This window comes from Rhinoderma darwinii, chromosome 4 (genome assembly GCF_050947455.1).
Source record: "Rhinoderma darwinii isolate aRhiDar2 chromosome 4, aRhiDar2.hap1, whole genome shotgun sequence".
Taxonomy (NCBI): Eukaryota; Metazoa; Chordata; class Amphibia; order Anura; family Rhinodermatidae; genus Rhinoderma; species Rhinoderma darwinii.
The window spans coordinates 12626197-12642617 of NC_134690.1; the positions used below are offsets into that span (position 1 = coordinate 12626197).

The window sequence follows — 16421 nt, forward strand, 5'->3', positions numbered from 1 at the left end:
CAATCGAGCATTGTAATATCCTCTCCCAGGCGGCTGCAGTAATAGAAAATGGCCCATGCTATTTGGAAATTGATTTTTGTTTCTTTGTTATTTCAGTTTAAGAAACATCTTTGTCTCCGACGCAAATTAGTTAATTTTCGGAAAACCTAATTTTGTTTCTTCCGTTTCAACTGTGATTTATAAATGAGCCGATCCCGTGCTGCTTAAAATAAGTGGCCAGGAATAGTCTTCAATGGATAATAAATGATGTCCTCACAAGGATCCTTGCAATTGGCAAAAAATATAATAGGGAGAAAATTATTAACTGCAATCCAGAAAGTGAAACCTGAGTGAAGAGAAGGGAAGAGAAGAGAAGGGAAGAGAAGAGAAGGGAAGAGAAGAGAAGGGAAGAGAAGAGAAGACAGAAATAAGTGACAAAAAAACAAAAATATTCAGTCAATGTTTACATCTTTCTCGGATTATAACTCCCATCATCTATGACTGGTTTATTACCCCAGTATGAGAATCTGAAATATTAATAATTGTTTTGTGCAGTTCAATATGTGTTCACCAATGACTCATAATAAGTTCGGAACAGTGAGATATTCACCAGACAAGATTTATCACAATCCAATTATATTTCATCTTCAGCTTAAATGTTTTAAGACTATTTTAATAAGGTACAAATAAGTCTAAGGCTATGTTCACACGGAGTATTTTGGGGGAGGAATATCTGCCTCAAAGTTCCAAACGGAATTTTGAGGCAGATATTCCTCCCCCAAAATACTCAGTGTGAACAGCAATTATCGCGCCGTTTTTCGCCCGCGGCCATTGAGCGCCGCGGGCATAAAACAGCGAGATATACGCTTTCTCCTGCCTCCCATTGAAGTCAATGGGAGGTCGGAGGCGGAAGCGCCCGAAGATAGGGCATGTCGCTTCTTTTTCCCGCGAGGCAGTTTTACTGCTCGCGGGAAAAAGACGCCGACGCCTCCCATTGAAATCAATGGGAGGCGTTCTCGGGCCGTTTCTGCCGAGTTTTGCGACGCGGTTTCCGCGTCAAAAAACTCGGCAAAAGACCCCGTGTGAACATAGCCTAAGAGAGTGGCTCCCCCTGTGGGGTGAAGATTGTCAAACATTCAGCAAAATCTAAAAACCATCACATCACCTGTTTGTGTGCAGTGACTCAGGCCATATGAAGCCCCTTATTACACTATATAGGGGGCAGTAGTATAGGAGTTATATTCTTGTATATAGTGAACTGTATTATAGTAGTTATATTCTTGTATATAGGGGCAGTATTATAGTAATTATATTCTTGTATATAGGAGGAGTATTATAGTAGTTATATTCTTGTATATAGGGAGCAGTATTATAGTAGTTATATTCTTGTATATAGGAGCAGTATTATAGTAGTTATATTCTTGTATATAGGAACAGTATTATAGTAGTTATATTCTTGTATATGGGGGGCAGTATTATAGTAGTTATATTCTTGTATATAGGGAGCAGTATTATAGTAGTTATATTCTTGTATATAGGAGCAGTATTATAGTAGTTATATTCTTGTATATAGGGGCAGTATTATAGTAGTTATATTCTTGTATATAGGAGCAGTATTATAGTAGTTATATTCTTGTATATAGGAGAGCAGTATTATAGTAGTTATATTCTTGTATATAGGAGCAGTATTATAGTAGATATATTCTTGTATATAGGGGCAGTATTATAGTAGTTATATTCTTGTATATAGGGGCAGTATTATAGTCGTTATATTCTTGTATATAGGAGGCAGTATTATAGTCGTTATATTCTTGTATATAGGGGGCAGTATTATAGTAGTTATATTCTTGTACATAGGGGGCAGTATTATAGTAGTTATATTCTTGTATATAGGGAGCAGTATTATAGTAGTTATATTCTTGTATATAGGGGGCAGTATTATAGTAGTTATATTCTTGTATATAGGAGCAGTATTAGGGCATGACCACACATGGCGGAATTCCTCCGCAACTGTCCGCATCAATGCCGCACCTAATCCGGGTTGCGGATTACGGCTGCGGATCTGCACAAAATGTGCAGAAAATTGATGCGGACTAGCTGCTGCGGACTGCGGGAAAAGTGCTTCCCTTCTCCCTATCAGTGCAGGATAGAGAGAAGGGACAGCACTTTCCCTAGTGAAAGTAAAAGAAATTCATACTTACCGCCCGTTGTCTTTATGACGCGTCCCTCCTTCGGCATCCAGCCCGACCTCCCTGGATGACGCGCCAGTCCATGTGACCGCTGCAGCCTGTGCTTGGCCTGTGATTGGCTGCAGCCGTCACTTACACTGAAACGTCATCCTGGGAGGCCGGACTGGAGACAGAAACAGGGAGTTCTCGGTAAGTACGAACTTATATGTTTTTTTACAGATACATGTATATTGAGATCGGTAGTCACTGTCCCGGGTGCAGAAACAGTTACTGCCGATCGCTTAACTCTTTCAGCACCCTGGACAGTGACTATTTACTGACGTCTCCTAGCAACGCTCCCGTCATTACGGGAGCCCCATTGACTTCCTCAGTCTGGCTGTAGACCTAGAAATACATAGGTCCAGCCAGAATGAAGAAATGTCATGTTAAAAAACCAATACGCTCCGCACCACACATAACATGTGCATGACAGCTGCGGACTTCATTGCGGAACTTAGAATCTCCATTGAAGTCAATGGAGAAATTCCGCCATGAGTCCGCAACCAGTCCGCCACTGCTCCGCAACAGACAGAGCATGCTGCGGACACCACATTCCGCTCCGCAGCCTATGCTCCGCAGCGGAATTGTACGCATCGTGTAAACGAACACTGCGAAATTAAAGTGAAAGTCAATGGAGAAACGGCTCCGCTGCGGATTAACGCTGCGGAGTGTCCGCAGCGGAATTTAAGTGAAAATCCGCCATGTGTGAACCCGCCCTTATAGTAGTTATATTCTTGTATAGAGGGGCAGTATTATAGTAGTTATATTCTTGTATATAGGGGGCAGTATTATAGTAGTTATATTCTTGTATATAGGGAACTGTATTATAGTAGTTATATTCTTGTATATAGGGGCAGTATTATAGTAGTTATATTCTTGTATATAGGAGCAGTATTATAGTAGTTATATTCTTGTATATAGGGAGCAGTATTATAGTAGTTATTTTCTTGTATATAGGGGGCAGTATTATAGTAGTTATATTCTTGTATATAGGGGCAGTATTATAATAGTTATATTCTTGTATATAGGGGGCAGTATTATAGTAGTTATATTCTTGTATATAGGAGCAGTATTATAGTAGTTATATTCTTGTATATAGGAGCAGTAGTATAGTAGTTATATTCTTGTATATAGGGGCAGTATTATAGTAGTTATATTCTTGTATATAGGGGGCAGTATTATAGTAGTTATATTCTTGCATATAGGGGCAGTATTATAGTAGTTATATTCTTGTATATAGGGGGCAGTATTATAGTAGTTATGTTCTTGTCCATAGGAGAGGATAGACGTGTGCTTGTGAGCTCCCTGTTAGGACTATGCATGGCTTCTGACCCAGGTGGAGGGGAGGGGTCCTGGGCTGATGATCCTGGGAAAGCCCAGAGTCTGGAGTTTGGCCTGCAGCATGGAGATGGTGGAGGTGATGATCTGGAAATGGTGGCTGGTGAGCCAACTGAATCTCATGATGTTGGTGAATTGTGCACAAAAATGACAAAGAAAAATATCTTTAAAATGGAAATGCAAGTTCGCAAGTTGAGAACTGAAATTAACCAAGAGACTGATCCAAAGGCAAAGCTGATGAAATGTGAGTGTCTGGATGTTTGCACACGTGAGCTGGTGATATTGAAGGAGAGATTGCAGAAAGAATCATGCACAGTACCCAAAATAAAGAACTGGGCAATTGAGAACAAAAGGGAGACCAGAGCCCAAACTGTGAAGAGAAAAAATATCATTGCAAAAAAAGACACTGACTATAAGACTGTGTATAATATTGTGGAGCAGGGAAACCCTGGAAGATATGAGTGTGCGGTGGCTGGAGGATCACATCTCTCATCATGTGTGGGGTCTGTGCAATCAGACAACACAAATGCTGCTAAAGCTGCAGAGAAATGTGTGCCAGCTGACGAGGGGTTAACTGCAGTAGACTCTATGTGCAGTACTGATGAAGTGAATGCGAGTGGCACTCCTGGGAGTGAGCAAGAAAGTGCCGCATATACTGACATTGTAAGTGAGACCTCGCTCAGCGCGGTGATTGACAGTCTGATATCTGATGAACCAGCGGCACAGGCTGAGGCGGACATTGCAGACCCTGTTCTGGAGGTTCAGCCGTCCGCAGTGTCAGTGAATGAAGTTCAGGTTACACAGCGATCAGGAGCAGACACAGGAGGATCTGCAGTACAATCAGCTGAGGAGAGGTCCAGTCCTGACCCACCTGCTGACAGACCTCAGTACAGGAGACTGTTCTCCAGCGTCACAAGACCGACTAACCCCCCACCTCAGAGGAGGAACGCGGTCAGAATCAGGTACTCAGGACAAGAGGAAAACATCCCCTCCAGACTCCACATTGGGAAAGTTTTGTTGAAGGAGTTTATGAAGTTTAAAGCTTCTGAGGTGTTCGCTTTGATCCACGTTCCCTCCAGCAGGAATTATGACATCAGTTTCAAGCTGCAATATAGTCTAGACTTGTTCTGGAGTATTTATAACGATACAAAGGAGCACGCGATTTGGGAGCATCTACATGTCATCCAGCTGACTAAACCCCAGGTAGTCACCGCCACCGTCCTGTTCCAGTCTGAGGTGGTGGCTCTGGCAGATTTGCAGCACTGGTTGAGCAGATATTGTGAGGTGAAGAGACTGCCAACAAAGATCTATGATGAGGAGGAGATCTGGAATGGAGGATATTCTGTCAAGATCCAGCTGGTTCAGGAGAATGGAGTGACCAGACATCTGCCGCACTCCTTCTACCTGGGCTCGGAGAGAGGCATATGTTACTACCCTGGTCAACCGCGACGGTGCCATAGATGTGGGGGCAGACACCTGGCATTCAACTGTTCCCGTATTAAGTGCTCACTATGTGGTCAGTTTGGGCATGTGAAGGACGAGTGTACAGGACCTGTCATCTGTAACCTGTGCTTAGGACCTGGACATACATTCTGGGAGTGTCCACATGCAGAACATAATAAAGAGGAGACCTTTAAAGGAGCCATGGAGGAAGAGCAGGAGGAAGTCTCCATATGTGTAGATACAACCCCAGAACCTGGAAGTCCCAGCGAGAATGTGAGCCAAAGTACCAGAGACCCTGCTCCAGAGACGAATGTCCCATCTGTGGATGCTGCACAAGTGTCACCAGCCACTGAAAATAGAGGTCATGCTAAAAGTAAAATATCCAGTCACTCTGTCACCAAAACATCTGCCCAACACCAGTAAGGAACCAGCTGATCCAGCCGCAGCGACCAGTAAGGAACCAGCTGATCCAGCCGCAGCAACCAGTAAGGAACCAGCTGATCCAGCCGCAGCGACCAGTAAAAAACCAGCTGATCTAGCCGCAGCGACCAGTAAAGAACCAGCTGATCCAGCCGCAGCGACTAGTATGGATGAGGAGGGATTTCAGACGGTTAAAAGGAGAAGTAAAACAGATGATTCTTCTAGGAAAAAAATCACTGCTGCAAAGAAATCACCGGAGTCTCCAGTGCTGGCGATAACTGGGGGACGTTACTGTGCGCTGGGAGAAGATGACCAGGAAGAAGAAGCAGAGATGGAGGAAGTATCCTCACGCAACCCAGACGACGAACCTCAGGATGAAGACTCTGACCCCCCAATGTCCACCAAAAGATGGGGTGTAACGGGACATAGCAGTGGAAGAAGGAAAAAAAGTAGGAAAGATCTGTAACCAGGATGATGCTGAAAATCGCCTCCATCAATGTGAACAGTGTAAAGAATAGGAGCAGGCGGCAGGCGATATTTCAGCGTCTGTCTGACGACAAATCTGACATCATCTTTATACAAGAGACTTATCTGAAGAGCAATGCTCAGGTGTATGCAGCCAAGAGAGACTGGAGACACGGACCATCATTCTGGTCCTTTGGACTGGAACGAAATGATGGCGTAGGAATTCTATTTAATAATATGGACGTACAAGTGGAGAAAGTCCTGGAGATCTGCTCCGGCCGATGCCTGATGCTGGACTTTACCCTGGACACTGTACATTATAGAGTCATTAATATCTATGCCCAGCAAACCAGGAAAGAGAGGAGGGAATTATTCCAAAATATTAAGCCCTATTGTTTTACTTCTAAGGTCTTTATTTTGAGTGGTGATTTCAATAGTGTCTCCAGTAATGTGGATCGTTCCAGTAGTCACAAAAGATTGAGATATGATGAAAATTTTCTCAATAATTTTGTCCAGCAGGCTCATTTAGTGGACCCCTATGGTCTACATTGTAGTCGTAAAGCTTACACTTATCATAAGGGAGGTCATGCAAGCAGAATAGACCGTGTGTACATTAAGAAAGAATTGAAGTGTTCTCAGTATAGGATAAGTCCTATAGAGTTCTCTGACCATTGTATGGTGAGTGTAACGCTGGATCTGGACGATGCTGTGGTCTATGGTAAGGGCTACTGGAAGGTAAATAGCTCTGCGCTCCAGGATCCACAGTTTAAAGAGTCCTTTATCGCATTTTATAATGACCGGAGAACTACCCAGTGTATGTGCGATGACACAGCGGAGTGGTGGGAGGACATGAAAAGAGACATCAAGCAGTTTAGTATAAGAGCTGCAAAGAGACGGAGTAATATGGAGTATATGAGGTATTCTGCCCTGAGACTGCTACTGAGCCGTCTATATAGTAAGATGAATAGTGGAGAACAGGTAGACGGCGAGAGCGTCCGCCAGATAAAGCAGAAGATGAGACAGCTGCAGTATGATCGCCTCAAGTCCCTGAAGGCAGAAGGCCAGTTTGATAGTTGGGGGGTTCATACCCCAGATCCCTTTATTGCCTGTAAGAACCGGGTTAGTAAGAAACTTCTGGTGAGTCTATTAGATGAGAACGGGATGGAGCAATCAGAACAGAAAAAACTTCATAAAATCATTGGAAATTATTAGGGAAAACTGTTTGAAGGGAGTCAGATTAGAGATGACGACATAAAAGCCTGTCTGAAGAGCGTGACCCTGCCAAAATTAGATCCAGTGCAGGCAGATAGCATGGCTGACCCTATATCTGAGGAGGAGGTAAAGCGGAGCATTGATTCCTTAAAAACCAAGAAGAGTCCTGGTCTGGACGGCCTGACCAGCGAGTTTTATAAGGAGTTCAGGGATTTATTGGCCCCTGACCTGGTGCAGGTATATAATGATTGCCTCTCTGCTGGGAAACTTTTACAATCGCAGTATAAATCTGTTCTAGTTCTCCTAGCAAAGAAGGGAAATCTGAAAGATTTAAAAAATTGGCGTCCATTGTCCCTGCTGAACACGGATTATAAAATCCTGGCCAAGATCTTGTATTACAGGCTGAGTGAGGTAGCGGATGATCTCATCATCCCTAATCAGACGTGTGGTGTGAAAGGCCGGACTATAGAGGACTCCTTGCTGCTGATTAGAGAATCCATGACTTATATTAAGCAGCATGAGGTGGGGACATATATAGAAGGCTTAGACCAGAGTAAGGCCTTTGATAGAGTCCATCATGATTTCCTGTATCAGGTGTTGTTGGAGTACGGCCTTCCTGCGCAGTTTGTACAATGGCTGCAGGTTCTGTATAAAGAGGCAGTTAGCCGGCCTCTGATTAATGGTCACTTGGCAGACGCCTTCAGTATAAAGTCGGGTGTGCGGCAAGGCTGCCCTCTCAGCCCATTATTATATGTGTTTAGTCTGGATCCATTTTTAAGGAAATTGCAGGACAATAAAAAGTTTATGGGGTTGAAATGTCATTTGCAGAATAAAGTAGAGTAGATAAAGTTCTGCGCCTATGCGGATGATGTGACGGTCATGTTGTCTTCTGCTGGTGACTGTGCAGCTCTACAGCAAGAGATAGCCAGGTTCTCCCAGGTGTCTAATTCTGCTGTGAATATGGAGAAGAGCGAGGCCTTGTGGTTGGGAAGTGACAGCGATGTCTTCTCGGTGCCCTTCAGAACAGTTCAGGAGAAGATAAAGATTTTGGGGGTTGTGTTTGGAGCTGTGGATGAAGGGAAGGTGAACTGGGAGGGGAAGTTGCTGAGCTGGAAGCACTGGCGGCTGACGTATCAGGAGAAGGTCCGCCTGGTGAAGAGCTTCCTCCTCCCGCTCTTTCTATATATCAGTGTGGTGTTTCCAGTACCGGATACTTTACTTCCCAGACTGACAAACGTTTTCTTCCGCTTCTTGTGGGGTAACAGGGTCAATGTAGTCAGGAGGAACATTGTCTATCTCCCTCATAAGGAAGGTGGTCTCTCCATGCCCTGCCCGGAGCTCTTCTTTAGTCTTATGTTTCTGATGAAGAATTTTTTATTTTGTAAGAATGCTGAGGTCAAGCTATGGGGCAGTTTGTTTAAAAGTCAGATCCAGCAGTTTGTGTCTGTGTGGTCAATAGGTGACCCCATAAAGAGGATCTCAGGGCGCATTAAGAATAACGTGTCTTGGTATGGAGTCAATATAATCAGGAAGATCATTAAATGGAAGATCTTATATGATGATGTCAAGTTACTCCATAGGAAGGATTTGTACAAGAAGCTCCTTAGATGTCAGTTCACTGTCCATATACAATTGAGGGAAGCCCCGAGCCTTGATATAAGGCAGGCTGCAAAAATCCTGGATGACCCTAGAGTTCCTCCGCACATGAGGGACGTGGCATGGTTGGGATTCCATGGTAAAATGTATGTTAGAGCCAACCTTAAGTGTAGATACGTGTTGGACAGATTCTGTCCTAGAGAAGAGTGTCCCCAGATACTAGAGACCATGGAACATCTACTGTTAGAGTGTCCTTTCAGTATACAATTATGGGAAGCTGTGTCCCTGTCCCTGCAGTTACCACATCTAGTGGGACAGCCATACTCTCAGCTACTGTATGGAGACTTCCAGCCTGAACTTAGTGTATATGATAGAAGTTCATTATATGTCATAAATGTGGTGACCCTGTATCATCTGTGGTGTGCGCGATGCAGCCTGGTCATCAATAAAGAAGAACTCTCCTGTAATACTGTCAGGCAGAATATCTTGGAAAGTCTTAAGACTGTGTATAGGAAAGATATGAAAAATAATTTGAATTTATACTGGAGGAATATTAATATATCATGCTTTGTTTAATATTTGTGATGTTATTAAGAGACAAGGTTTGTTCTATATTTGTCATGACTGTCTTGTAAATGCATTGTAATATTTTGTTGCAAGTTTTCAAATAAAAAAGATCATTATAGTAGTTATATTCTTATATATAGGGGCAGTATTATAGTAGTTATATTCTTGTATATAGGGGCAGTATTATAGTAGTTATATTCTTGTATATAGGAGGCAGTATTATAGTAGTTATATTCTTGTATATAGGAGGCAGTATTATAGTAGTTATATTCTTGTATATAGGGGCAGTATTATAGTAGTTATATTCTTGTATATAGGGGCAGTATTATAGTAGTTATATTCTTGTATATAGGGGGCAGTATTATAGTAGTTATATTCTTGTATATAGGAGCAGTATTATAGTAGTTATATTCTTGTATATAGGGGGCAGTATTATAGTAGTTATATTCTTATATATAGGGGTAGTATTATAGTAGTTATATTCTTGTATATAGGGAGCAGTATTATAGTAGTTATATTCTTGTATATAGGGGCAGTATTATAGTAGTTATATTCTTGAATATAGGAGCAGTATTATAGTAGTTATATTCTTGTATATAGGAGCAGTATTATAGCAGTTATATTCTTGTATATAGGAGCAGTATTATAGTAGTTATATTCTTGTATATAGGGGCAGTATTATAGTAGTTATATTCTTGTATATAGGAGCAGTATTATAGTAGTTATATTCTTGTATACAGGGGGCAGTATTATAGTAGTTATATTCTTGTATCTAGGGGCAGTATTATAGTAGTTATATTCTTGTACAATGGGGCAGTATTATAGTAGTTATATTCTTGTATATAGGAGCAGTATTATAGTATTTATATTCTTGTATATAGGAGCAGTATTATAGTAGTTATATTCTTGTATATAGGAGCAGTATTATAGTAGTTATATTCTTGTATATAGGAGCAGTATTATAGTAGTTATATTCTTGTATATAGGGGCAGTATTATGGTACTTATATTCTTGTATATAGGGGCAGTATTATAGTAGTTATATTCTTGTATATAGGAGACAGCATTATAGTAGTTATATTCTTGTATATAGGAGCAGTATTATAGTAGTTATATTCTTGTATATAGGGGCAGTATTATAGTAGTTATATTCTTGTATATAGGAGGCAGTATTATAGTAGTTATATTCCTGTATATAGGGAGTAGTATTATAGTGGTTATATTCTTGTATATAGGGGCAGTATTATAGTAGTTATATTCTTGTATATAGGGGCAGTATTATAGTAGTTATATTCTTGTATATAGGGGCAGTATTATAGTAGTTATATTCTTGTATATAGGAGCAGTATTATAGTAGTTATATTCTTGTATATAGGAGCAGTATTATAGTAGTTATATTCTTGTATATAGGAGCAGTATTATAGTAGTTATATTCTTGTATATAGGAGCAGTATTATAGTAGTTATATTGTTGTATATAGGGGGCAGTATTATAGTAGTTATAGTCTTGTATATAGGTGCAGTATTATAGTAGTTATATTCTTGTATATAGGAGGCAGTATTATAGTAGTTATATTCTTGTATATAGGAGCAGTATTATAGTAGTTATATTCTTGTATATAGGGGCAGTATTATAGCAGTTATATTCTTGTACATAGGGGCAGTATTATAGTAGTTATAGTCTTGTATATAGGAGCAGTATTATAGTAGTTATATTGTTGTATATAGGAGCAGTATTATAGTAGTTATATTGTTGTATATAGGGGGCAGTATTATAGTAGTTATAGTCTTGTATATAGGTGCAGTATTATAGTAGTTATATTCTTGTATATAGGAGGCAGTATTATAGTAGTTATATTCTTGTATATAGGAGCAGTATTATAGTAGTTATATTCTTGTATATAGGGGCAGTATTATAGCAGTTATATTCTTGTACATAGGGGCAGTATTATAGTAGTTATATTCTTGTATATAGGGGGCAGTATTATAGTAGTTCTATTCTTGTATATAGGGGGCAGTATTATAGTAGTTATATTGTTGTATATAGGAGCAGTATTATAGTAGTTGTATTCTTGTATATAGGGGGTAGTATTATAGTAGTTATATTCTTGTTGTATATAGGGAGCAGTATTATAGTAGTTATTGGCTATAGGTCTGTAGGGTGTAGTAAAATATATATCTTAGCTTGTTTTAGTAATAGGTCAATGAGCAACAACCACTTTAATAAAACTGAATTGTGCTCAGGGCAGTTTGCACTTTGCAGCTAATATAAAGTTCACGACTCAGCAGAGGAGGAAAATGAGCACAAGAAAAGGAACATTACAGAGTAGATAGAATAATGCAAAATAAGATCTATCCATTTATAGGTTTTTATTTTCTTATTTTTTCCCAACAGTGCAGACGGTGAATTTGCCATAACCCACATGACTAAGGCTCACCTCTTTCACAACGGGAAGGTACAGTGGGTTCCTCCTGCCATCTACAAGAGCTCCTGCAGCATCGATGTGACCTTCTTCCCATTTGACCAGCAGAACTGCAAGATGAAATTTGGTTCATGGACATATGACAAAGCCAACATTGACTTAGAGAGCATGGAGCGAAACGTGGACCTGAAGGACTACTGGGAGAGTGGAGAGTGGGCCATAGTCAATGCTGTTGGGACATACAACTCTAAAAAGTATGATTGCTGCACAGAGATCTACCCTGACATCACCTATTACTTTATCATTCGGAGGTTGCCCTTGTTCTACACTATTAATCTAATCATCCCGTGTCTTCTGATCTCCTGCCTTACTGTCCTGGTCTTCTATCTTCCATCAGATTGCGGGGAGAAGATTACTTTGTGCATCTCTGTACTTTTATCTCTTACCGTGTTCCTCCTGCTGATCACGGAGATCATCCCTTCCACCTCACTGGTGATCCCATTGATCGGGGAATACCTGCTCTTCACTATGATTTTCGTCACTCTCTCCATAGTCATCACAGTTTTTGTGTTGAATGTCCATCACCGATCGCCTAGTACTCACAAGATGCCTCTTTGGGTGCGTTCTGTCTTTCTGGATCACATACCGAGGTGGCTTTTTATGAAGAGACCACCAGCTCCTGTAGAGGAGATTTTTAGTCAGTACGACCCCCCAGAACTTAAACTCAGCACTTCCAAATATTGGATGGAGACAGATGTGGATGAGAAGTGGGCGGAACCGGAGGCTGAGATGCCACCTTGCCACTTGCATCACATCTCCAGCCACAACCTTCAGTATCGTTATGACTATAACCACCCAGTGCCTGGGGGTCAGTGTCAAACCCCTCGTCAGAGCAAAGTGGAGAATGTTGAACCTAATTTCTTGCTCTCCCCGAGTATTTTAAAAGCTTTAGAAGGAGTACACTACATAGCAGACCACCTGCGGGCTGAAGACGCCGACTTTTCTGTAAGTAAAACTCTTATTCTTAGCATTGAATCCTGGGTGACCTACATTGGTTACCTTGTGTGATGAAGGACAAGATTTAGTTGAGTGGTTGTTAAGGTATAATTTTATGATGGGGTCTGTAGTATTACATGTTTCTTTCACAATATCACACATGGCAGGCTTAGATACATTGGCTCAGCAGACAGTATCACACATGATGGGCTTAGATACATTGGCTCAGCAGACAGTATCACACATGATAGGCTTAGATATACAGGCTTCGCAGATAGTATCACATATGATAGTGTTGAGGAAGTCATCGCTCAAAATATATTAGACTGAAATTTAGACGAATTTTCCAACAGACACTCACTCCAGGAAATGTATCCAGCTCCTAATCATAGATTAGGTCGATATATATCGGAGAGGGATTAGACTCACAGACATTGCTTGTATGTTCAAAAATACTCCTCTGAGGTTTACTGCCAAACTCAATCATTCAAAGGGGTGTAGGATTGAGGTTAACCAATCAGAGGCAATGTGACAATAACTCTGATTCAGCCAATAGCATACAATGAGAATATTTAATATTCAGCCAATCACAGACATGATACATTTCAAATGTAATATTATAATTCTTCATTATATACTTACGTCACTTAACACCTGCCTCTAAATGGAATACAGTAGCTTGTTCTCTTCCCACCAGAAGTATCTTTTACCCTTAGACTAGAACAAACTTCTTGTCCCTCTCCCCTCACTCCCCTTTCTTCGCTTCTTCTTCGTTCATACTATTGCAATTACCAAGGTCAAATACACATTTATCCGTATCAAACTCTAGATAAAAACTCAGAGACACATACAGCACATCAAACAAGCTCAGCATTAATATACTTGTCTTAAAGAATACATTTAGTGAATAAAACTCGTATGTTGCTTTAAGACCCAAGAAATATATATATATATATATATATATATATATATATATATATATATGTGTATATATATATATAATATATATATATATATATATATATATATATATATATATATTTCTTGAAACAGGGGGAGGAAGTCTTTGCAGGTGGAATATGAATTTGTCAACCTGCTTGATAGTTCACAATGTAATTTAATACAGAGAATGAAAGCAAATAAACCATCCTTCAGAATAGGATTAGATACACAGGCTGAGCAATCAGTCTCACATTATAGCTTAGATACAGCAGCTCAGCAGGCAGTATCACACAAGTTAGGATTAGATACACAACTAAACAGACAGTCACCTATCATAGGCTTAGACACAGGAGATCAGCATACAGTATAGCACATGATGGGCTTAGATACACATGTTCAGAAGACGGTATAACACATTACTGTATAGGCTTAGATACACATGTTCAGAAGACTGTTTTACACATAAGGTTAGATACATATTTTTAGAAGATGGCATCACACATATAGGATTAGCAGGCAGTATACCACAACTGACAGTATTACACAGTGGGACTAGATACAACAGCACAGTATAACAAATGTTAGGCTTAGATACACAGGCTCAGCAGACCGTATCACACATGATAGGCTTAGATACACTGGCTCAGTATACAGTATTACACATGATAGGCTTAGATACACTGGTTCAGCAGACAGTATTATACATATAAGGTTAGATACAGTGGCTCAGAAGACAGTATCACACATGATAGGATTAGATACACCGGCTGTCCTTACAAAAGAATATAAGAACATCTGAATTGCTCCCATACCCTCCGGTAAGGAGCCAACATCCCTGTAGTAGATTTGGATCATCTTAGAAAATCCTTAATATCTTTTGAGGAAAAAAAAAATTGGAGCTGAAAAATTCTTGCAAGTCCAAGTCCACATAATAACAAATTCTCTTAGGCTATGTTCACACGGAGTATTTTGGGGGAGGAATATCTGCCTCAAAATTCCGTTTGGAACTTTGAGGCAGATATTCCTCTCCCTGCACTCCGATTTTCGCGGCAATTATCGCGCCGTTTTTCGCCCGCGGCCATTGAGCGCCGCGGGCATAAAACAGCGAGAAATACGCTTTCTCCTGCCTCCCATTGAAGTCAATGGGAGGTCGGAGGCGGAAGCGCCCGAAGATAGGGCATGTCGCTTCTTTTTCCCGTGAGGCAGTTTTACTGCTCGCGGGAAAAAGACGCCGACGCCTCCCATTGAAATCAATGCGACGCGGTTTCCGCGTCAAAAAACTCGGCAAAATACCCCGTGTGAACATAGCCTTACTCGTCTGGAATCTGGTGGTTCCAAACTTCGGTCTTTGGTGTTGTATTATTATTGCCTTAGAGCGCCCCCTGCTGTCTGTGTGGGCTCCTGGCATCCACTCTGGAAATCCCAATCCTGGGGCTGAGGTTGTCACATTCCAGTTTGGGGAGGACGGTCTGAGCTGGAATATGTCCGGCCGCCCCCATAACCTTCCTTTATTAATAAAATATTTTTACAATTATTTTCCAATTAATGATTTAGATGTAAATGTCAGGAGTAGAATATAGAATTAGGAGTATAAACCAGGATGACAGAAGGCACAGGTACCATAAAAGCAGACTTTGCGGATACTATGGGGCCCCTGGAGAGAGGGGGCCAATTTCAGGCTGGACATGTCCCAATTTAGTGGGTGGTGGGAACCTGCACTGGGATGTGGTCTCTACAGACGCTACAATGTTAGTAAATAAAGAAGTGAAAATTGGGACCCCCAGGACCGCCGGTAATGGGTGGTTAGCGGTTCTATTTTAAATTTGCTGTTGGGGCCCCGTTCTTGATGTACACCATTGAGGATGACTATACTGCACTTAGGGATATTGGATAGGGTAGAGATTGGAGGTGGGGGTTTAATTTGAACCCACAAAATGCTGTGAAGCCGGAGTATGAAGGAAAGAGAATCAAAGAGAGAATCCCGGCGTTCTGCTCCGACCCCCTCAGGACATTATTTACAGTTCACGCTGCCCCAGGCCCAGGGCCGAAAACACCCCAGTTTAGTAAATTAAGATCATGCGTAAATACAAATATCAGCACCCAAATCAAAGTGCCATAGTAAACACAGGTACACACAGATACACACAGATACAGACAGACACAGGTACACACAGGTACACACAGATACACAGAGGCACCCACAGGTACACAGGTACACACAGGCACCCACAGGTACACAGGTACACAGGTACACACAGGCACCCACAGGTACACAGGTACACACATGCACACACAGGTACACACAGATGGACACAGGCACACACAGGTACACACACAGTGGCGTAACTACCGCCGTAGCAGCGGTAGCAGGGAGGTATCTCCCCGTTCTGCCATTAAACAAAAGACATGTATCCCCTATCCACAGGATCTCCACAGGTCGTGCTTGTGCGCATGCGTGACCAGCGCTCCTTTCATTTTTATTGAGCTGCGCAGACTCCGGAAGTCAGAGGTTAATCATGGAGAACTTTCAGTCACCCGTTCTCCCTATCAATGCCAGCGATCACACATGTATCCCCTATCCTGTGGATAGGGGATGCATGTTATTTGTAGGACACACTATAGGTCGCATTTTTTTTTGGGGGGGGGGGGGCTGTATGGCGTTCCCTGCAGGGGGGGCGCTGTATGGCGTTCCTTACAAGGGGGGGGGCTGTATGGCGTTCCCTGCAGGGGGGGGCGCTGTATGGTGTTCCTTACAGGGGGGGCTGTATGGCGTGCCTTGCAGGGGGGGCTGTATGGCGTTCCCTGCAGGGGGGG

At 41.6% G+C, this 16421-nt stretch overlaps 1 protein-coding gene across 3 annotated transcripts in view; it reads left to right on the top strand.

The window, feature by feature from the left end:
* Nucleotides 1–16421, top strand: part of CHRNA2 (cholinergic receptor nicotinic alpha 2 subunit) — a 107992-nt gene that overhangs the window by 84105 nt on the left and 7466 nt on the right. For all 3 annotated transcript variants that reach the window (XM_075860828.1, XM_075860826.1, XM_075860827.1), the window contains exon 6: nt 11642–12674. In XM_075860828.1, the coding sequence (XP_075716943.1) occupies nt 11642–12674 (1033 nt within the window). The remainder of the gene's footprint in view (nt 1–11641; nt 12675–16421) is intronic.